Source organism: Uranotaenia lowii, chromosome 3 (assembly GCF_029784155.1).
Source record: "Uranotaenia lowii strain MFRU-FL chromosome 3, ASM2978415v1, whole genome shotgun sequence".
Taxonomy (NCBI): Eukaryota; Metazoa; Arthropoda; class Insecta; order Diptera; family Culicidae; genus Uranotaenia; species Uranotaenia lowii.
In genome coordinates, this window is record NC_073693.1 from 8,199,303 (window position 1) to 8,222,423 (window position 23,121).

The following is a 23,121-nucleotide window of genomic DNA, read 5'->3' on the forward strand; positions in this document are numbered from 1 at the left end:
AGGTCTCAAAGTCAATGTCGGAAAGACCATGTCGATGGAGATCAACACAGGAAATCCCTTCAGTTTCATGATAGTTGGGCAACAGGTTGGAAGATGGAGTGCTTCCAGTATCTTGGTAGCCAGATAACGCCTGATGGTGGTACAAAGAAAGACATCGAAACCCGGATCAGAAAGGCCCGATTTGCGTTTGCGAGTTTTCCGAAACATCTGGCGGTCACTCCAGACCTCTCTACGAACGAAAACCCGAATCTTAAACTCAAACGTCAAATCCGTATTGCTGTACGGGTGCAAAACTTGGTGCATATATGTTGTAACGACGCGAAAACTGCAAGTATTTGTAAATCGCTGCCTGCGGAATATCATCCGCGCTTGGTGGCCTAGCAACTGAATCTCAATTGAGGAACTACATTCGCCGGTGTCATCAAAGGGCGCTAGAAATCGAGATCCGGGAACGTAAGTGGCGATGGATTGGGCACACGCTGCGAAAAGATGAGAACGAGATTTGCAGAGAGACACTTGGATGGAATCCGAAAGGACATCGAAAAAGAGGCAGACCCAAAAACTCGTGGCGGCCATGCCTAGCCATACGAACTGTCGACGAGAATTCTAGGGTTCGACAGGATTGAGAGATTTCGGAATATTAGGGGTAACAGCAGCTTTTTTCCATGAAAGTGAAAAAGTATTGCGATCGATGATGGCGTTGAAAATGTGCTAGAGAACAAGTAGGATGAAAGGAAAAAGCATTTTGATGAAACAGATAGGCAAGTCATAACTTTCGGTGGCATTGGAACTGATTTAGAAAATTTCTTGGCAACACCGGAAACATTTGTGTTTCGAAAATGGAACTGTTCTTTTAGTGGTTCTGATTGGGGTCTGCTTGGGTTGTTGAGAGAATCCGATGTCCATCAGTGAAGAATTCGTTCAGAGATTCTTCTTCTTCTTCTTCTTCTTCTTTTACCAACATAGCCAAAACGTGTAAGCATCCTGGAAAATGAAAAGACTTGCGTCCTTCATTTTTCTTTTCAACGTTATCTCTGTTACATAAAACATGCATTGCAAAGATAACTACGGCCAGGCCAAAAATGTGGTAATTACCGCAAAAGATTCTGGAGCAAGGGGAGGAATAAAGCGTGGAGTTCCCTACCAAACGCTTCATATGGATTACTTAAATACCTACAGCATAATTTAAAAATAGCTACACTTATCTAATGACAATGTGTATTAGGAAAATAATGTTTAATGTAATAGAAAATGTAATAGAAAAGGTTTGATCTCACCAAATAAGCCTTGGAAGTTTTCGTCAGAAAACTTTTCCTCTAGTCCGGAGCAGTTTACTTTAAAATTCCTTCCGAACTACCCCAACCAGGATTCAGCATGCCGAAACAAAGTACGAATCACTCCGGAAACAACCACCAGTCACTTATTCTATCATTTTCCACTGTTTAATTTTAAAATTTCTAGTTTTATTGTAATTTAATTAAAAAATTTATGGACGCAAACAAAAACGCGTGCGATGCCGAAAAATCATGGCTTACTCCATCTGAAGAATTCGTTCAGAGATTCAGGATTAAAGTATTCACTGCTAGATGTTTTCTATGAGATGTTGTGAATTCCTTCCCTGCGAAGGTTTTTCCACAAGTGCTTCGATGGTGGGTCAACAAAAAAACAAATTGTTTATCTAAAATGTTTTATTTATGTGTCCAGAACGAAATCTTTTGAGAAAGTGTTATAAAAAATAATGCTGAAAGGTTTTTTGGTAGCCTAAGGGCATCCGCAGCAATCGCGAGTATAGTGAAAATGCTCACACGCCACCATCACTCTGATACCGCACCGGGGGTTACTATATGGGTGAACAAAATAGGGCCGTTGCCGTCGGGACCGACAAAGTCACCAAATTTGCTCACAAGAAAGGGGCGAGAGCAAACATGCACTGAAAAAAATCTCCCGTTTAATGCTTAGTTAAACAAACGACTTTCAGCGTGTGAAGTTTGTTGACATTTACATTTTGCGCATCGGTTCGATCCGTCCTATACTGCCCACAGAATACCGGCCGTAGTGGAACCGGCAGATTCGTTTGCTGTCGGTGTTTTCGCTTGCTGCAATCGCTGCAATAAAGGATCTTCCAACTTAAAAGGCGACGTTGCACAGGAAGAGCGGAAATTGTCCCAATCAAGGTGTGTCTCCCAGGGTTAACAACAACGAAACTCCGAACCAGAATCGAGGCCCTCATCAACAAAATCAATCTTCGAACCAGCACAGGGCCCTGGGGGATCAGAATCAATTCAGTGGTGGCTTTAACCAGGTTACGCTCCTTCAGATGCTAGCGAGCCTGCAGGGAATGTTGGAAGCGAATATGCAAACGCTAATTACCACAGGTCCATCAACAGCACAAGATGAACAAATCGCATCAAGGCCAGCAGCAACAGCAGAGAATTTGATCGACAAGTTCCGTCACGTAAAAGTCACGTAAAAAGTTCCGTCACGTAAAAAGGGTATCCCGACACGAGAGTGGAACATTCGATTCAGTTTCTACCCGATCTACGACGATGGTTATGCATCGCAACATTCAATGATCGATAAGTATTTTGATGTATTTTAAATTGAAAATATATGTTTCAAAAATTCAGAATAAAAATTTACGATATTAAAAAGTTGATTTTTTGTTCTATTCTGATGTTCAATCAATTCTTTATTACCCGCAGCATTCATAAAAGCACAAATACCTAACTGGAATAATCTATGCAAAGTGATATATACAAATGGAAAACATGCTAATATCTGTATCTGTAAAAGTGCTATTAAAATTGTTATTAAAACATATTCACACATATTATCTGCCGCTACACATAAGGCACCTGACGAATTTTTAAGCGTTCCGAATATGGAAGGTGAAAAGTGGAAAGCGATGAATTTGTGCTGGAATAACCTATCTAGTGGTTCGAAGATGTTATAGTTGAATAATAAAATAGTTTATTGTTATATAATTCCTCATACTGTGCGGATCCCGATTTTCTATGACCAGCTCGTCGATAAACATCTGCCGAGGTGTCTCCGGAGATCGAACCGCTACGGCATTGTTCCGCCGAACCCGCTGGAGCAGCAGCTAACTTTATGCGTTGTCCAGCTTGTCGGACGAGAAATCCATCAGCCGAAGGTACTTGTTAAACCGCAGTGCCATGTGAGCCTGTGATTTAAGTAAGAGAATTTTTTAGATTTTCTTGAAATCAGCTTCGACTATGGCTTATTACTCTTCCAATAGGAGATATTTATTACCTGGTAGATCAGAGCCAGCACAAAGATGACTCCCTCGGTGAAGATTGGGTTCAACCGTAGATCGAAACGGCGTATTGGTCGCTTCCTGATGAGGAGCATAAAAACAAGAATGCATAAAATACGCTTAAACCGGGGAATTATGGAACACGGTCTCTCATCTCGCTGCACCAAAGCGGGCGGGTCCGACCCACTGAAGCCGATGTCTGTGACCAGCGGCGAAAACCTCCTACTTGATGATGGGACTCCACAGCAGCTGGCATATTTGGCGCAGGTTCTGCTGGCTTTGATTCCGGCTGCTGCTGCTCGGAAGTTTCGGCTGCAACCTCCACCGGACCAGGTTGTTAGTCGGTTGAGGCTGCTTGCGACCCTGCTGGTGAAGAACGACATAAACCCCCAGGATGTCTACTATGACGTCTCGGATAGCAGCTGAACGAGCTAAATTTTTCGATCTACTATTCAAAAAATCACCATCAATCGAATTTTAAGCGAAAACACTCACGACTCAGAAAACTTACTCGATCCGTATAATTTTTTTATCAAGATTTTCTGCTAACGTTTTCTCAGTGCAATGCTAAATGTAAAAATTATTAAAGCTACCGCCTGGTGCGCGAAAGGGTGTGTATCCTAAAACCGGGCCGCTGAAATGAGCAAAACCGGGCCGCGTATACTCACTTATTGGTGCGTTTGCTCTAAACACGATTCAAAATCTGCTGATAAGTATAGCTGAACACAATTTTGTTTCAAGTTTTTTTGTTGAGTGATAACTGGGTTTTGACCACATTTGCCCGGATATTGCTCGAATTTTCGGTTGACAAATTGAAATCAAATGCCCGGATTTTGCCAGAGTTTTAGATAAAACAACCCGGATATGTGCTGAAAAAATCTGGCGACCTTAGTCTAGAGCCTTTTGAAAAGACATTTTGTGCATGTAAAAATTTGTTTTGCCTTCATTCAACAATTATTCAACACCCGGTTGAAACGGTATTTAGGATCATAAAACTGACCTTTTAAAATCTGAGTTAGGGATCCATATTTTAATCCTATTTCAATCCACGTGATTTTATTTGTATTAAAAATCTTCGATTCACCAAAATACTTTTCTTCAAAGTAATTTTGATCCCATTTCCAACTTAAATACCTAACTTTCCTGACAACTCAACTTTCTCTCTGAAACAAGCGACAATTTGTGAATTTTCTCAGTCAATTTTATGACAACCCTTGAAAGGTCAGGTGGCAGCCGAGTTGCCGTGGCGGAAAATGGGATGGTTTTTCAAAATAATAAAACCAGCTGCCATATCAAAGACGGCACCATGTCTCAATGCCAATAAGTTCCGCCAATCGGCTCGACAAAGTGTGGATTTTGCTGTGGGAAAGAAACCGAAAGTCGACAATCGACTGTCAATGGAGGAGAATTGGTAAATGTGCATCTATGTAACTGTTGAATTCACAGTCAGCATCGAATTCCACGCGCCCTTCCCTGCCTTCCTCACAATCGACAATCGCAGAATGGGTGCTGCTGCACGTCGTGACATTCAATTGAAAGTGAGAGTCATCGCGGTGTGTTTTTTTTTCTTTCGTTTGGAGAAGCCCTTTGATTTCGGTACGGTGAAGTACAATGAACACGGTGGAAAAAATTGGATACTTTTTCACAAAAATCTGTTTGAAAATTGATTTTTTTTTCGTTTAATTAAAGACCCTTTGTAAAGGGTACGAAAAAAGAGAAAAACAAAAAGATTAGAGGTAAAAGATTAGATATGAGTGATGAGAGAGATGAAAGATGAGAGATGAGAGATGAGAGATGAGAGATGAGAGATGAGAGATGAGAGATGAGAGATGAGAGATGAGAGATGAGAGATGAGAGATGAGAGATGAGAGATGAGAGATGAGAGATGAGAGATGAAAGATGAGAGATGAGAGATGAGAGATGAGAGATGAGAGATGAGAGATGAGAGATGAGAGATGAGAGATGAGAGATGAGAGATGAGAGATGAGAGATGAGAGATGAGAGATGAGAGATGAGAGATGAGAGATGAGAGATGAGAGATGAGAGATGAGAGATGAGAGATGAGAGATGAGAGATGAGAGATGAGAGATGAGAGATGAGAGATGAGAGATGAGAGATGAGAGATGAGAGATGAGAGATGAGAGATGAGAGATGAGAGATGAGAGATGAGAGATGAGAGATGAGAGATGAGAGATGAGAGATGAGAGATGAGAGATGAGAGATGAGAGATGAGAGATGAGAGATGAGAGATGAGAGATGAGAAATGAGAGATGGAGTTGAGAGATGCGAGATGAAAGATGAGAGATGAGAGATGGGAAATGAGAGATTTTATTTGTTTTTTCGATTAAATTTCCCAAAGTGTCTCCGCTTTTTTGCAACTACGTAACTTCAATTCCAACTGCAACCGATCTATGCAATAGAAATTAAACAGATCTATACGCGAAGAAGCTACAGGTTTATTGGCTAGGCACATGGGTCACGACTCTCTGTGGCCAGCCTGTGGTAGGTGCAAACACAAAAACGCGAGAGGTTTCCCGCAGGCGACAAACGAGTCTAGAGGGTAGAGGGTAGCGAACAGAGAAGCAGAAAAGACACAACCGCGAAACCGCTTGCCTCATTAGAAGAAAGACCCTCGTCTTCTTTGGGAAAGAGATGAAATCTACCATCCGAAACCGCACGAAGAGTCCCAAGGGTTTCCTCCGATTGGACTCCTCCCTTACACAGCTTCTTTGAAGCACTTGGGCTAGAGGCAAACAGACAGACAGAAAAAAATGTGCCAGCTTTCAGGATGGTTCCGCGCATAAAAGTTGAAACGACAGCGAAAGTTTTGCACGGATGTTTTTGTTTTTATTCGCTTAACCTCGGCTATGGGCAAATTTTCCATCCTCAGCCAACAGCCGATCGGGCCAAAAGCGAAGAAAAGATACACTCATAGAAATGGAAATTCCGCATGAATCGTTCTGATTGTGAGGCAGTCCGATTATTGCTAGGAAGGTTCAAATCTGAAATATAGCTTCCCAATGCCTCCATCGAATTGAAATTCGAACGGCTCTAGCTTGCATTTTCCATGCAATCCCTGGGGTCAATGAACTTAAAGCTAAAGTAGAAAAAGAGGAAAGGGGGGATGAGTTGGATAAAAGTTGCTGCTTCTCAGAAATGTTACGCTTGACACAGTTTCAGGCAGACTTTTTATCAGAATTGAGATCTTAAAATGAAAAACATACCACTAAATGGACAAGTGAAAAATAACATACACGTCATGCTCTTGGCTCGTGGGAGGATCGGATGATAGCCACACTACTGACCGACAACTGAAAAAGAGTAATTATAGCCGCAATGAGATAGATTTTTTTTTTGCATTAATTGCGGTCTGACAGAAGACACTTCGGACTCTTCTGCTACTGCAATAGACATGATGGGATAATTTTAATAAAATTATATGAAACAGAGTGTTTGATTTGGCTCTCTCATGTTTTGAAATGTCAAAAGTGATTATTCGATCGAGATATCAAAAATAATTATAAGACCAGAGTTGTTGATTGCTATGAAGAAAGTGTTTCCAGATTAATGCATTCGTTAATCCATGCGCTGACGATGAGTCGACGATGCATGTTTTGAGGAAAAGTTTGATGATAAAATCATCAGTATTCACATTTAAAATTTGCAAACAATAGAACTCAATTGATACAAATTTTTATGAAGGGATGATCAGTCAAAAATGACAAAAATGACAAAAATGACAAAAATGACAAAAATGACAAAAATGACAAAAATGACAAAAATGACAAAAATGACAAAAATGACAAAAATGACAAAAATGACAAAAATGACAAAAATGACAAAAATGACAAAAATGACAAAAATGACAAAAATGACAAAAATGACAAAAATGACAAAAATGACAAAAATGACAAAAATGACAAAAATGACAAAAATGACAAAAATGACAAAAATGACAAAAATGACAAAAATGACAAAAATGACAAAAATGACAAAAATGACAAAAATGACAAAAATGACAAAAATGACAAAAATGACAAAAATGACAAAAATGACAAAAATGACAAAAATGACAAAAATGACAAAAATGACAAAAATGACAAAAATGACAAAAATGACAAAAATGACAAAAATGACAAAAATGACAAAAATGACAAAAATGACAAAAATGACAAAAATGACAAAAATGACAAAAATGACAAAAATGACAAAAATGACAAAAATGACAAAAATGACAAAAATGACAAAAATGACAAAAATGACAAAAATGACAAAAATGACAAAAATGACAAAAATGACAAAAATGACAAAAATGACAAAAATGACAAAAATGACAAAAATGACAAAAATGACAAAAATGACAAAAATGACAAAAATGACAAAAATGACAAAAATGACAAAAATGACAAAAATGACAAAAATGACAAAAATGACAAAAATGACAAAAATGACAAAAATGACAAAAATGACAAAAATGACAAAAATGACAAAAATGACAAAAATGACAAAAATGACAAAAATGACAAAAATGACAAAAATGACAAAAATGACAAAAATGACAAAAATGACAAAAATGACAAAAATGACAAAAATGACAAAAATGACAAAAATGACAAAAATGACAAAAATGACAAAAATGACAAAAATGACAAAAATGACAAAAAAGACAAAAATGACAAAAATGACAAAAATGACAAAAATGACAAAAATGACAAAAATGACAAAAATGACAAAAATGACAAAAATGACAAAAATGACAAAAATGACAAAAATGACAAAAATGACAAAAATGACAAAAATGACAAAAATGACAAAAATGACCAAAATGACAAAAATGACAAAAATGACAAAAATGACAAAAATGACAAAAATGACAAAAATGACAAAAATGACAAAAATGACAAAAATGACAAAAATGACAAAAATGACAAAAATGACAAAAATGACAAAATTGACAGAAATGACCAAAAAGGTTTAAATTACAAAAATGACAAAATTTACAAAAAATACATAAAATTAAAAAATGAAAAAAATTACAAACATTAAAAATAACAAAAACTGAAAATTACATAATTTACAAAAATTACAAAAATTACAAAAATTAGAAATATTTTAAAAATTTCAAAAATTACAAAAATGACAAAAATGACAAAAATTACAAAAATTACAAAAATTACAAAAATTACAAAAATTACAAAAATTACAAAAATTACAAAAATTACAAAAATTACAAAAATTACAAAAATTACAAAAATTACAAAAATTACAAAAATTACAAAAATTACAAAAATTACAAAAATTACAAAAATTACAAAAATTACAAAAATTACAAAAATTACAAAAATTACAAAAATTACAAAAATTACAAAAATTACAAAAATTACAAAAATTACAAAAATTACAAAAATTACAAAAATTACAAAAATTACAAAAATTACAAAAATTACAAAAATTACAAAAATTACAAAAATTACAAAAATTACAAAAATTACAAAAATTACAAAAATTACAAAAATTACAAAAATTACAAAAATTACAAAAATTACAAAAATTACAAAAATTACAAAAATTACAAAAATTACAAAAATTACAAAAATTACAAAAATTACAAAAATTACAAAAATTACAAAAATTACAAAAATGACAAAAATTACAAAAATTACAAAAATTACAAAAATTACAAAAATTACAAAAATTACAAAAATTACAAAAATTACAAAAATTACAAAAATTACAAAAATTACAAAAATTACAAAAATTACAAAAATTACAAGAATTACAAAAATTACGAAAATTACAAAAATTACAACAATAACAAAAATTACAAAAACTACAAAAACTACAAACACTTCAAAAATTACAAAAATTACAAAAATAACAAAAACTACAAACACTTCAAAAATTACAAAAATTACAAAAATAACAAAAATAACAAAAACTACAAAAATTACAAAAATTACAAAAATTACAAAAATTACAAAAATTACAAAAATTACAAAAATGACAAAAATTACAAAATTGACAAAAATAACAAAAATTACAAAAATTACAAAAATTGCAAAAATTACAAAAATTACAAAAATTACAAAAATGACAAAAATGACAAAAATGACAAAAATGACAAAAATGACAAAAATGACAAAAATGACAAAAATGACAAAAATGACAAAAATGACAAAAATGACAAAAATGACAAAAATGACAAAAATGACAAAAATGACAAAAATGACAAAAATGACAAAAATGACAAAAATGACAAAAATGACAAAAATGACAAAAATGACAAAAATGACAAAAATGACAAAAATGACAAAAATGACAAAAATGACAAAAATGACAAAAATGACAAAAATGACAAAAATGACAAAAATGACAAAAATGACAAAAATGACAAAAATGACAAAAATGACAAAAATGACAAAAATGACAAAAATGACAAAAATGACAAAAATGACAAAAATGACAAAAATGACAAAAATGACAAAAATGACAAAAATGACAAAAATGACAAAAATGACAAAAATGAGAAAAATGACAAAAATGACAAAAATGACAAAAATGACAAAAATGACAAAAATGACAAAAATGACAAAAATGACAAAAATGACAAAAATGACAAAAATGACAAAAATGACAAAAATGACAAAAATGACAAAAATGACAAAAATGACAAAAATGACAAAAATGACAAAAATGACAAAAATGACAAAAATGACAAAAATGACAAAAATGACAAAAATGACAAAAATGACAAAAATGACAAAAATGACAAAAATGACAAAAATGACAAAAATGACAAAAATGACAAAAATGACAAAAATGACAAAAATGACAAAAATGACAAAAATGACAAAAATGACAAAAATGACAAAAATGACAAAAATGACAAAAATGACAAAAATGACAAAAATGACAAAAATGACAAAAATGACAAAAATGACAAAAATGACAAAAATGACAAAAATGACAAAAATGACAAAAATGACAAAAATGACAAAAATGACAAAAATGACAAAAATGACAAAAATGACAAAAATGACAAAAATGACAAAAATGACAAAAATGACAAAAATGACAAAAATGACAAAAATGACAAAAATGACAAAAATGACAAAAATGACAAAAATGACAAAAATGACAAAAATGACAAAAATGACAAAAATGACAAAAATGACAAAAATGACAAAAATGACAAAAATGACAAAAATGACAAAAATGACAAAAATGACAAAAATGACAAAAATGACAAAAATGACAAAAATGACAAAAATGACAAAAATGACAAAAATGACAAAAATGACAAAAATGACAAAAATGACAAAAATGACAAAAATGACAAAAATGACAAAAATGACAAAAATGACAAAAATGACAAAAATGACAAAAATGACAAAAATGACAAAAATGACAAAAATGACAAAAATGACAAAAATGACAAAAATGACAAAAATGACAAAAATGACAAAAATGACAAAAATGACAAAAATGACAAAAATGACAAAAATGACAAAAATGACAAAAATGACAAAAATGACAAAAATGACAAAAATGACAAAAATGACAAAATTGACAGAAATGACCAAAAAGGTTTAAATTACAAAAATTACAAAATTAACAAAAAATACATAAAATTAAAAAATGAAAAAATTACAAACATTAAAAATAACAAAAACTGAAAATTACATAATTTACAAAAATTACAAAAATTACAAAAATTAGAAATATTTTAAAAATTTCAAAAATTACAAAAATGACAAAAATGACAAAAATTACAAAAATTACAAAAATTACAAAAATTACAAAAATTACAAAAATTACAAAAATTACAAAAATTACAAAAATTACAAAAATTACAAAAATTACAAAAATTACAAAAATTACAAAAATTACAAAAATTACAAAAATTACAAAAATTACAAAAATTACAAAAATTACAAAAATTACAAAAATTACAAAAATTACAAAAATTACAAAAATTACAAAAATTACAAAAATTACAAAAATTACAAAAATTACAAAAATTACAAAAATTACAAAAATTACTAAAATTACAAAAATTACAAAAATTACAAAAATTACAAAAATTACAAAAATTACAAAAATTACAAAAATTACAAAAATTACAAAAATTACAAAAATTACAAAAATTACAAAAATTACAAAAATTACAAAAATTACAAAAATTACAAAAATTACAAAAATTACAAAAATTACAAAAATTACAAAAATGACAAAAACTACAAAAATTACAAAAATTACAAAAATTACAAAAATTACAAAAACTACAAAAATTACAAAAATTACAAAAATTACAAAAATTACAAAAATTACAAAAATTAAAAGAATTACAAAAATTACAAATATTACAAAAATTACAAAAATTACAAAAATTACAAAAATTACAAAAATTACAAAAATTACAAAAATTACAAAAATTACAAAAATGACAAAAGTTACAAAAATTACAAAAATTACAAAAATTACAAAAATTAAAAAATTAAAAAATTTCAAAACTTACAAAAATTACAAAAATTACAAAAATTACAAAAATTACAAAAATTACAAAAATTACAAAAATTACAAAAATTACAAAAATTACAAAAATTACAAAAATTACAAAAATTACAAAAATTACAAAAATTACAAAAATTACAAAAATTACAAAAATTACAAAAATTACAAAAATTACAAAAATTACAAAAATTACAAAAATTACAAAAATGACAAAAATTACAAAAATTACAAAAATTACAAAAATTACAAAAATTACAAAAATTACAAAAATTACAAAAATTACAAAAATTACAAAAATTACAAAAATTACAAAAATTACAAAAATTACAAAAATTACAAAAATTACAAAAATTACAAAAATTACAAAAATTACAAAAATTACAAAAATTACAAAAATTACAAAAATTACAAAAATTACAAAAATTACAAAAATTACAAAAATTACAAAAATTACAAAAATTACAAAAATTACAAAAATTACAAAAATTACAAAAATTACAAAAATTACAAAAATTACAAAAAATACAAAAATTACAAAAATTACAAAAATTACAAAAATTACAAAAATTACAAAAATTACAAAAAATACAAAAATTACAAAAATTACAAAAATTACAAAAATTACAAAAATTACAAAAATTACAAAAATTACAAAAATTACAAAAATTACAAAAATTACAAAAATTACAAAAATTACAAAAATTACAAAAATTACAAAAATTACAAAAATTACAAAAATTACAAAAATTACAAAAATTACAAAAATTACAAAAATTACAAAAATTACAAAAATTACAAAAATTACAAAAATTACAAAAATTACAAAAATTACAAAAATTACAAAAATTACAAAAAATACAAAAATTACAAAAATTACAAAAATTACAAAAATTACAAAAATTACAAAAATTACAAAAAATACAAAAATTACAAAAATTACAAAAATTACAAAAATTACAAAAATTACAAAAATTACAAAAATTACAAAAATTACAAAAATTACAAAAATTACAAAAATTACAAAAATTACAAAAATTACAAAAATTACAAGAATTACAAAAATTACGAAAATTACAAAAATTACAACAATAACAAAAATTACAAACACTTCAAAAATTACAAAAATTACAAAAATAACAAAAATAACAAAAACTACAAAAATTACAAAAATTACAAAAATTACAAAAATTACAAAAATTACAAAAATTACAAAAATTACAAAAATGACAAAAATTACAAAATTGACAAAAATAACAAAAATTACAAAACTTACAAAAATTGCAAAAATTACAAAAATGACAAAAATGACAAAAATGACAAAAATGACAAAAATGACAAAAATGACAAAAATGACAAAAATGACAAAAATGACAAAAATGACAAAAATGACAAAAATGACAAAAATGACAAAAATGACAAAAATGACAAAAATGACAAAAATGACAAAAATGACAAAAATGACAAAAATGACAAAAATGACAAAAATGACAAAAATGACAAAAATGACAAAAATGACAAAAATGACAAAAATGACAAAAATGACAAAAATGACAAAAATGACAAAAATGACAAAAATGACAAAAATGACAAAAATGACAAAAATGACAAAAATGACAAAAATGACAAAAATGACAAAAATGACAAAAATGACAAAAATGACAAAAATTACAAAAATGACAAAAATGACAAAAATGACAAAAATGGCAAAAATGACAAAAATGACAAAAATGACAAAAATGACAAAAATGACAAAAATGACAAAAATGACAAAAATGACAAAAATGACAAAAATGACAAAAATGACAAAAATGACAAAAATGACAAAAATGACAAAAATGACAAAAATGACAAAAATGACAAAAATGACAAAAATGACAAAAATGACAAAAATGACAAAAATGACAAAAATGACAAAAATGACAAAAATGACAAAAATGACAAAAATGACAAAAATGACAAAAATGACAAAAATGACAAAAATGACAAAAATGACAAAAATGACAAAAATGACAAAAATGACAAAAATGACAAAAATGACAAAAATGACAAAAATGACAAAAATGACAAAAATGACAAAAATGACAAAAATGACAAAAATGACAAAAATGACAAAAATGACAAAAATGACAAAAATGACAAAAATGACAAAAATGACAAAAATGACAAAAATGACAAAAATGACAAAAATGACAAAAATGACAAAAATGACAAAAATGACAAAAATGACAAAAATGACAAAAATGACAAAAATGACAAAAATGACAAAAATGACAAAAATGACAAAAATGACAAAAATGACAAAAATGACAAAAATGACAAAAATGACAAAAATGACAAAAATGACAAAAATGACAAAAATGACAAAAATGACAAAAATGACAAAAATGACAAAAATGACAAAAATGACAAAAATGACAAAAATGACAAAAATGACAAAAATGACAAAAATGACAAAAATGACAAAAATGACAAAAATGACAAAAATGACAAAAATGACAAAAATGACAAAAATGACAAAAATGACAAAAATGACAAAAATGACAAAAATGACAAAAATGACAAAAATGACAAAAATGACAAAAATGACAAAAATGTCAAAAATGACAAAAATGACAAAAATGACAAAAATGACAAAAATGACAAAAATGACAAAAATGACAAAAATGACAAAAATGACAAAAATGACAAAAATGACAAAAATGACAAAAATGACAAAAATGACAAAATTGACAGAAATGACAAAAAAGGTTTAAATTACAAAAATTACAAAATTTACAAAAAATACATAAAATTAAAAAATGAAAAAATTACAAACATTAAAAATAACAAAAACTGAAAATTACATAATTTACAAAAATTACAAAAATTACAAATATTTTAAAAATTTCAAAAATTACAAAAATGACAAAAATGACAAAAATTACAAAAATTACAAAAATTACAAAAATTACAAAAATTACAAAAATTACAAAAATTACAAAAATTACAAAAATTACAAAAATTACAAAAATTACAAAAATTACAAAAATTACAAAAATTACAAAAATTACAAAAATTACAAAAATTACAAAAATTACAAAAATTACAAAAATTACAAAAATTACAAAAATTACAAAAATTACAAAAATTACAAAAATTACAAAAATTACAAAAATTACAAAAATTACAAAAATTACAAAAATTACAAAAATTACAAAAATTACAAAAATTACAAAAATTACAAAAATTACAAAAATTACAAAAATTACAAAAATTACAAAAATTACAAAAATTACAAAAATTACAAAAATTACAAAAATTACAAAAATTACAAAAATTACAAAAATTACAAAAATTACAAAAATTACAAAAATTACAAAAATTACAAAAATTACAAAAATGACAAAAATTACAAAAATTACAAAAATTACAAAAATTACAAAAATTACAAAAATTACAAAAACTACAAAAATTACAAAAATTACAAAAATTAAAAAAATTAAAAAAATGACAAAAATTACAAAAATTACAAAAATTACAAAAATTACAAAAATTACAAAAATTAAAAGAATTACAAAAATTACAAATATTACAAAATTTACAAAAATTACAAAAATTACAAAAATTACAAAAATTACAAAAATTACAAAAATTACAAAAATTACAAAAATTACAAAAATTACCAAAAATTACAAAAATTACAAAAATTACAAAAATTAAAAAATTTCAAAACTTACAAAAATTACAAAAATTACAAAAATTACAAAAATTACAAAAATTACAAAAATTACAAAAATTACAAAAATTACAAAAATTACAAAAATTACAAAAATTACAAAAATTACAAAAATTACAAAAATTACAAAAATTACAAAAATTTTAAAAATTACAAAAATTACAAAAATTACAAAAATTACAAAAATTACAAAAATTACAAAAATTACAAAAATTACAAAAATTACAAAAATTACAAAAATTACAAAAATTACAAAAATTACAAAAATTACAAAAATTACAAAAATTACAAAAATTACAAAAATTACAAAAATTACAAAAATTACAAAAATTACAAAAATTACAAAAATTACAAAAATTACAAAAATTACAAAAATTACAAAAATTACAAAAATTACAAAAATTACAAAAATTACAAAAATTACAAAAATTACAAAAATTACAAAAATTACAAAAATTACAAGAATTACAAAAATTACGAAAATTACAAAAATTACAAAAATTACAAAAAATACAAAAATTACAAAAATTACAAAAATTACAAAAATTACAAAAATTACAAAAATTACAAAAATTACAAAAATTACAAAAATTACAAAAATTACAAAAATTACAAAAATTACAAAAATTACAAAAATTACAAAAATTACAAAAATTACAAAAATTACAAAAATTACAAAAATTACAAAAATTACAAAAATTACAAAAATTACAAAAATTACAAAAATTACAAAAATTACAAAAATTACAAAAATTACAAAAATTACAAAAATTACAAAAATTACAAAAATTACAAAAATTACAAAAATTACAAAAATTACAAAAATTACAAAAATTACAAAAATTACAAAAATTACAAAAATTACAAAAATTACAAAAATTACAAAAATTACAAAAATTACAAAAATTACAAAAATTACAAAAATTACAAAAATTACAAAAATTACAAAAATTACAAAAATTACAAAAATTACAAAAATTACAAAAATTACAAAAATTACAAAAATTACAAAAATTACAAAAATTACAAAAATTACAAAAATTACAAAAATTACAAAAATTACAAAAATTACAAAAATTACAAAAATTACAAAAATTACAAAAATTACAAAAATTACAAAAATTACAAAAATTACAAAAATTACAAAAATTACAAAAATTACAAAAATTACAAAAATTACAAAAATTACAAAAATTACAAAAATTACAAAAATTACAAAAATTACAAAAATGACAAAAATTACAAAAATTACAAAAATTACAAAAATTACAAAAATTACAAAAACTACAAAAATTACAAAAATTACAAAAATTACAAAAATTAAAAAAATGACAAAAATTACAAAAATTACAAAAATTACAAAAATTACAAAAATTACAAAAATTACAAAAATTACAAAAATTAAAAGAAATACAAAAATTACAAATATTACAAAAATTACAAAAATTACAAAAATTACAAAAATTACAAAAATTACAAAAATTACAAAAATTACAAAAATTACAAAAATTACAAAAATTACAAAAATTACAAAAATTACAAAAATTACAAAAATTACAAAAATTACAAAAATTACAAAAATTACAAAAATTACAAAAATTACAAAAATTACAAAATTTACAAAAATTCAAAACTTACAAAAATTACAAAAATTACAAAAATTACAAAAATTACAAAAATTACAAAAATTACAAAAATTACAAAAATTACAAAAATTACAAAAATTACAAAAATTACAAAAATTACAAAAATTACAAAAATTACAAAAATTACAAAAATTACAAAAATTACAAAAATTACAAAAATTACAAAAATTACAAAAATTTTAAAAATTACAAAAATTACAAAAATTACAAAAATTACAAAAATTACAAAAATTACAAAAATTACAAAAATTACAAAAATTACAAAAATTACAAAAATTACAAAAATTACAAAAATTACAAAAATTACAAAAATTACAAAAATTACAAAAATTACAAAAATTACAAAAATTACAAAAATTACAAAAATTACAAAAATTACAAAAATTACAAAAATTACAAAAATTACAAAAATTACAAAAATTACAAAAATTACAAAAATTACAAAAATTACAAAAATTACAAAAATTACAAAAATTACAAAAATTACAAAAATTACAAAAATTACAAAAATTACAAAAATTACAAAAATTACAAAAATTACAAAAATTACAAAAATTACAAAAATGACAAAAATTACAAAAATTACAAAAATTACAAAAATTACAAAAATTACAAGAATTACAAAAATTACGAAAATTACAAAAATTACAACAATAACAAAAATTACAAAAACTACAAAAACTACAAACACTTCAAAAATTACAAAAATTACAAAAATAACAAAAATAACAAAAACTACAAAAATTACAAAAATTACAAAAATTACAAAAATTACAAAAATTACAAAAATTACAAAATTTACAAAAATTACAAAAATGACAAAAATTACAAAATTGACAAAAATTACAAAAATTACAAAAATTACAAAAATTACAAAAATTACAAAAATTACAAAAATTACAAAAATTACAAAAATTACAAAAATTACAAAAATTACAAAAATTACAAAAATTACAAAAATTACAAAAATTACAAAAATTACAAAAATTACAAAAATTACAAAAATTACAAAAATTACAAAAATTACAAAAATTACAAAAATTACAAAAATTACAAAAATTACAAAAATTACAAAAATTACAAAAATTACAAAAATTACAAAAATTACAAAAATTACAAAAATTACAAAAATTACAAAAATTACAAAAATTACAAAAATTACAAAAATTACAAAAATTACAAAAATTACAAAAATTACAAAAATTACAAAAATTACAAAAATTACAAAAATTACAAAAATTACAAAAATTACAAAAATTACAAAAATTACAAAAATTACAAAAATTACAAAAATTACAAAAATTACAAAAATTACAAAAATTACAAAAATTACAAAAATTACAAAAATTACAAAAATTACAAAAATTACAAAAATTACAAAAATTACAAAAATTACAAAAATTACAAAAATTACAAAAATTACAAAAATTACAAAAATTACAAAAATTACAAAAATTACAAAAATTACAAAAATTACAAAAATTACAAAAATTACAAAAATTACAAAAATTACAAAAATTACAAAAATTACAAAAATGACAAAAATTACAAAAATTACAAAAATTACAAAAATTACAAAAATTACAAAAATTACAAAAATTACAAAAATTACAAAAATTACAAAAATTACAAAAATTACAAAAATGACAAAAATTACAAAAATTACAAAAATTACAAAAATTACAAAAATTACAAAAACTACAAAAATTACAAAAATTACAAAAATTACAAAAATTAAAAAAATGACAAAAATTACAAAAATTACAAAAATTACAAAAATTACAAAAATTACAAAAATTACAAAAACTAAAAGAATTACAAAAATTACAAATATTACAAAAATTACAAAAATTACAAAAATTACAAAAATTACAAAAATTACAAAAATTACAAAAATTACAAAAATTACAAAAATTACAAAAATTACAAAAATTACAAAAATTACAAAAATTACAAAAATTACAAAAATTACAAAAATTACAAAAATTACAAAAATTACAAAAATTACAAAAATTACAAAAATTACAAAAATTACAAAAATTAAAAAAATTACAAAAATTAAAAAATTTCAAAACTTACAAAAATTACAAAAATTACAAAAATTACAAAAATTACAAAAATTACAAAAATTACAAAAATTACAAAAATTACAAAAATTACAAAAATTACAAAAATTACAAAAATTACAAAAATTACAAAAATTACAAAAATTACAAAAATTACAAAAATTACAAAAATTTTAAAAATTACAAAAATTACAAAAATTACAAAAATTACAAAAATTACAAAAATTACAAAAATTACAAAAATTACAAAAATTACAAAAATTACAAAAATTACAAAAATTACAAAAATTACAAAAATTACAAAAATTACAAAAATTACAAAAATTACAAAAATTACAAAAATTACAAAAATTACAAAAATTACAAAAATTACAAAAATTACAAAAATTACAAAAATTACAAAAATTACTGTCTTCGAACGGGATAGGATTTTCCCCTAGAACCTTCAGGAGATGTTTTTTGGCTGACCTGACCGCTGCTTCCCAAAGTCCTCCGAAATGGGGCGCGGCTGGTGGTATGAAGTGCCATTGGATATGGTTGTTGGCGCACTCCTTCGAAACTGCTTCTTTATGTTGATCACTGCGTTGCAACTTTAGTAGCTCTCGAAGGTAGCTTCGTGCTCCGACGAAATTCGTTCCATTGTCCGAATAGATATCGGAACAGTAGCCTCTTCTCCCGATGAACCGCCGTAAGGCTTGAAGGAAACGATCCGTTGACAAGTCGGATACAAGTTCTAGATGAACCGCTTTCGTACAAAGGCAGATGAAAACCGACACATAAGCTTTGACCGCTGGTCTTCTGGGAGCTTGACGAACATATATCGGTCCGAAATAATCGACGCCTGTCCTTGAAAAGGCTCGAGCTACTGTCACGCGTGCTTGGGGTAACTCACCCATAAATTGCTCAATTGGATTTGGTTTAGAGCGGAAGCATTTCATACATTTATGGACAACTTGTCGCGGTATATTTCTGCCTCCAAGAGGCCAATACTTCAGCCTAACTGTACTAAGAAGTAGTTGAGAACCGGCGTGTAGAAGCTTGATATGGTAATATTCGTATATCATCGTAGTGAACGGGTGTTTTGCTGGAAGCACAATCGGGTGCTTCGTATCTTCCGATTCCAGTGATCTGCCTAATCTTCCTCCAACACGAATTAGGCCGTCCGATGATATGTGTGGGGTGAACCATCTCAGCGGTGAACTTCGATGAACAGCTTCTTTCTTCGTTAAAGCCTTCCACTCATTAGGGAAAGACTCTTGTTGGATACGACGAATAATTGCAAACTCTGCATCTCTCAACTCTTCTACGGTCAGTAAACTGCTGCGGTTGTCTTCGGACTTTCTCAGTATACGCATAAGTCGCATCCAGTATGCGGTGCTGCGTATAAGTTTAGTGAAGGACGAGAATTTTAGCACATACTCTTCTCCAAAATGTGCTACACAACTGGCGGCTGGGTGTGCTGAACGACGGACTTCCTCTTCAGCTACTTGTGATTCCAGGGTTCTTGGCTGCTCCGGGAAATGACTTTGCCCTAACCATTCAGGGCCCTTCCACCAAAGGTCGCATCCCTCTATCTGTTCTGGGTCCATACCACGTGAGATGAGGTCTGCTGGATTCTGCAAGCCAGGAACGTGTCTCCATGGATAGTTTTCGGTAATGGTTTGTATTTTCGCAACACGGTTAGCCACGAATGTTGACCATGTAGACGGGATTGCCTTCAACCACTGAAGAACACACGTTGAATCCGTCCAAAAATGCATGTCGACCTGCATCTTAAGCGCCGCCCGTACCTTGCTGGATAGTTCCGCCGACAAAAGTGCTCCGCAAAGCTCCAGTCTCGGAATGGATTGACATTTCAGCGGTGCCACCTTGGATTTCGATGCTAGTAGACATACGTAGGACTTTCCATCGACGTCGACGCTCCTTATATATGCGCACGCCCCATACGCGCGCTCCGATGCATCCGAAAAGAAATGCAATTCCACCTTGATTGCATTACGAATGATTGCACAACGTTGAATCTTAAGAGCGTTCAGGATAGGTAATTGGTCGTAGAAATTTCGCCACTCTTGTTCTACGTTCACCGGTACAGGATGATCCCAGTCTAATCTGTTACCGTCTTCTTGTAGTCGCCACAAACGCTGCATGAAGATTTTCGCACTAGCTGTTACCGCTCCTACAAGTCCCAGGGGATCGAATAGCATAGCTATGGCTGACAGGATTTTTCGTTTGGATAATCGCTCGTCCATGGGAACTCTTTCAATGTTGAAATTGAGCCGAAAGTGATCGGTGCGTGGGAGCCAAACCAATCCGAGGGTCTTTACTGCTGGATCAGGATCTAGATTTATCTCTTCGGTTTGTTGTAGGGCCAGATCTTCCGAATCCACCTCTCTCAAGGCCGCAGCTGAATTGGATGCGAACTTCCTTAGACGAAAACCTCCGCTACTCGTCAACTTCGTCAACTTGATGAGATCTACACACAACTTGACAGCATCTTCTTCTAGATCCGTACCGGTTATTACATCGTCCATGTAAATGTCCTCCTCCAATGCCTTGGATGCCGCTGGGAATCGATGATGCTCGTCGATGGCTAGTTGTTTCAACGTTCTGGTCGCTAAGAATGGCGCAGGTTTCGTTCCGTACGTAACGGTGGCTAATTCAAAGGTTTCAACTTCCTTCTTGGGGTCAGCTCTCCAAAGGATGCTCTGCCAGGGCATATCCGCTTCATGAATTCCGATCTGTCTGAACATCTTCTCGATATCCGCTACCACCATGATTTGTTTCATCCGACTACGCATAATGAGAGCACGAAGCTCGTCCTGGATTACGGGTCCAACCAATAACGCCTCGTTGAGGGATATGCCGCTGCTACTTTTAGCCGATGCGTCGAACACAACTCGTACCTTCGTGGTTGTGCTAGCCTGCTTGATGACTGGATGGTGGGGAAGGTAAAACCGCTTTTCTGGACCCACATCCGCCCTGCGCATGTGTCCAAGCTCCAAGTATTCCTCCATAAAACCGTGGTAGTGTTTACGTAGTTCTGGCTCCTTTTCCAGTCTACGTTCCAGGGATTGAAGTCGACGGAAAGCCATCTCCCGTGACTCGCCAATGTTTGCCAATACCTTTTCGTCCTTTGGTAACGCAACGGTGTATCGCCCATCGGAACTTCTGCACTTGGTTAGAACAAACTGCGCCTCGCAACGTTGTTCTTCCGGGGAATAATTGTTCAGAGACCCTATCTCTTCACATGACCAAAAACGAGTGAGAAGTTCATCCAAATCTACCCTTGCAGCCGTATTGCAAGCGATGCGGGAAGTAGAACCTTGGTTCTCCACGGATCCTGTTACCAACCAACCGAATACTGATTCTATCAGCATTGGTAAACCTTCGCCCAACGGAATTTTAGCATGGCTCGGGAAAAATGAGAAGAAGTGCTGTATTCCTAGCACCATATCCAAGGATTTCGATTTAAAAAATGCCGGGTCGGCTAGCTCCACACCTTGTGGAAACTGCCAAGAGGAAACCGTTACGCTGGTTGTAGGGAGATCCGCTGTGACCTTTGGTAGTAGAAGGAAATCCATCGACCGAGAAAAGTTTGACATTCTTGACCTAATAACCGCTGACACTTGATGTTTGACGCTGGTGTTAGATTGGCCAATCCCAAGGACGGAAATGTTCGAACGCCTACGAGATACCTTCATACGTTGACAGAGCCCCTCTGTCATGAAATTGCACTCTGAGCCCGAGTCCAGTAGGGCCCGCGCTTGGAAAACCTTGCCTGTGTCATCTTCCACTAAGACGACCGCTGTAGCTAGCAGCACTGTTGACGAATGATTCCTGGCCATGTTCGATGAAACTGACCTCGAGTTGGCTGCAGGTGTGGTTTGGTTGGGATTTAGAGCG

The 23,121-nt window shown here is 28.1% G+C and overlaps 1 protein-coding gene across 1 annotated transcript in view; it reads right to left on the reverse strand.

Annotated features, from left to right (window-relative positions):
* Positions 1-4,499: 4,499 nt before the first annotated feature.
* The window catches only part of LOC129750853 (uncharacterized), a 30,124-nt gene continuing 11,502 nt past the window's right edge, over positions 4,500-23,121 (reverse strand). The window contains exons 2-3 of the mRNA XM_055745955.1: positions 19,628-23,089; positions 4,500-4,636 (exon numbers count right to left, since the gene is read on the reverse strand). Coding sequence (XP_055601930.1) covers positions 4,500-4,636; positions 19,628-23,089 — 3,599 coding nt within the window. The remainder of the gene's footprint in view (positions 4,637-19,627; positions 23,090-23,121) is intronic.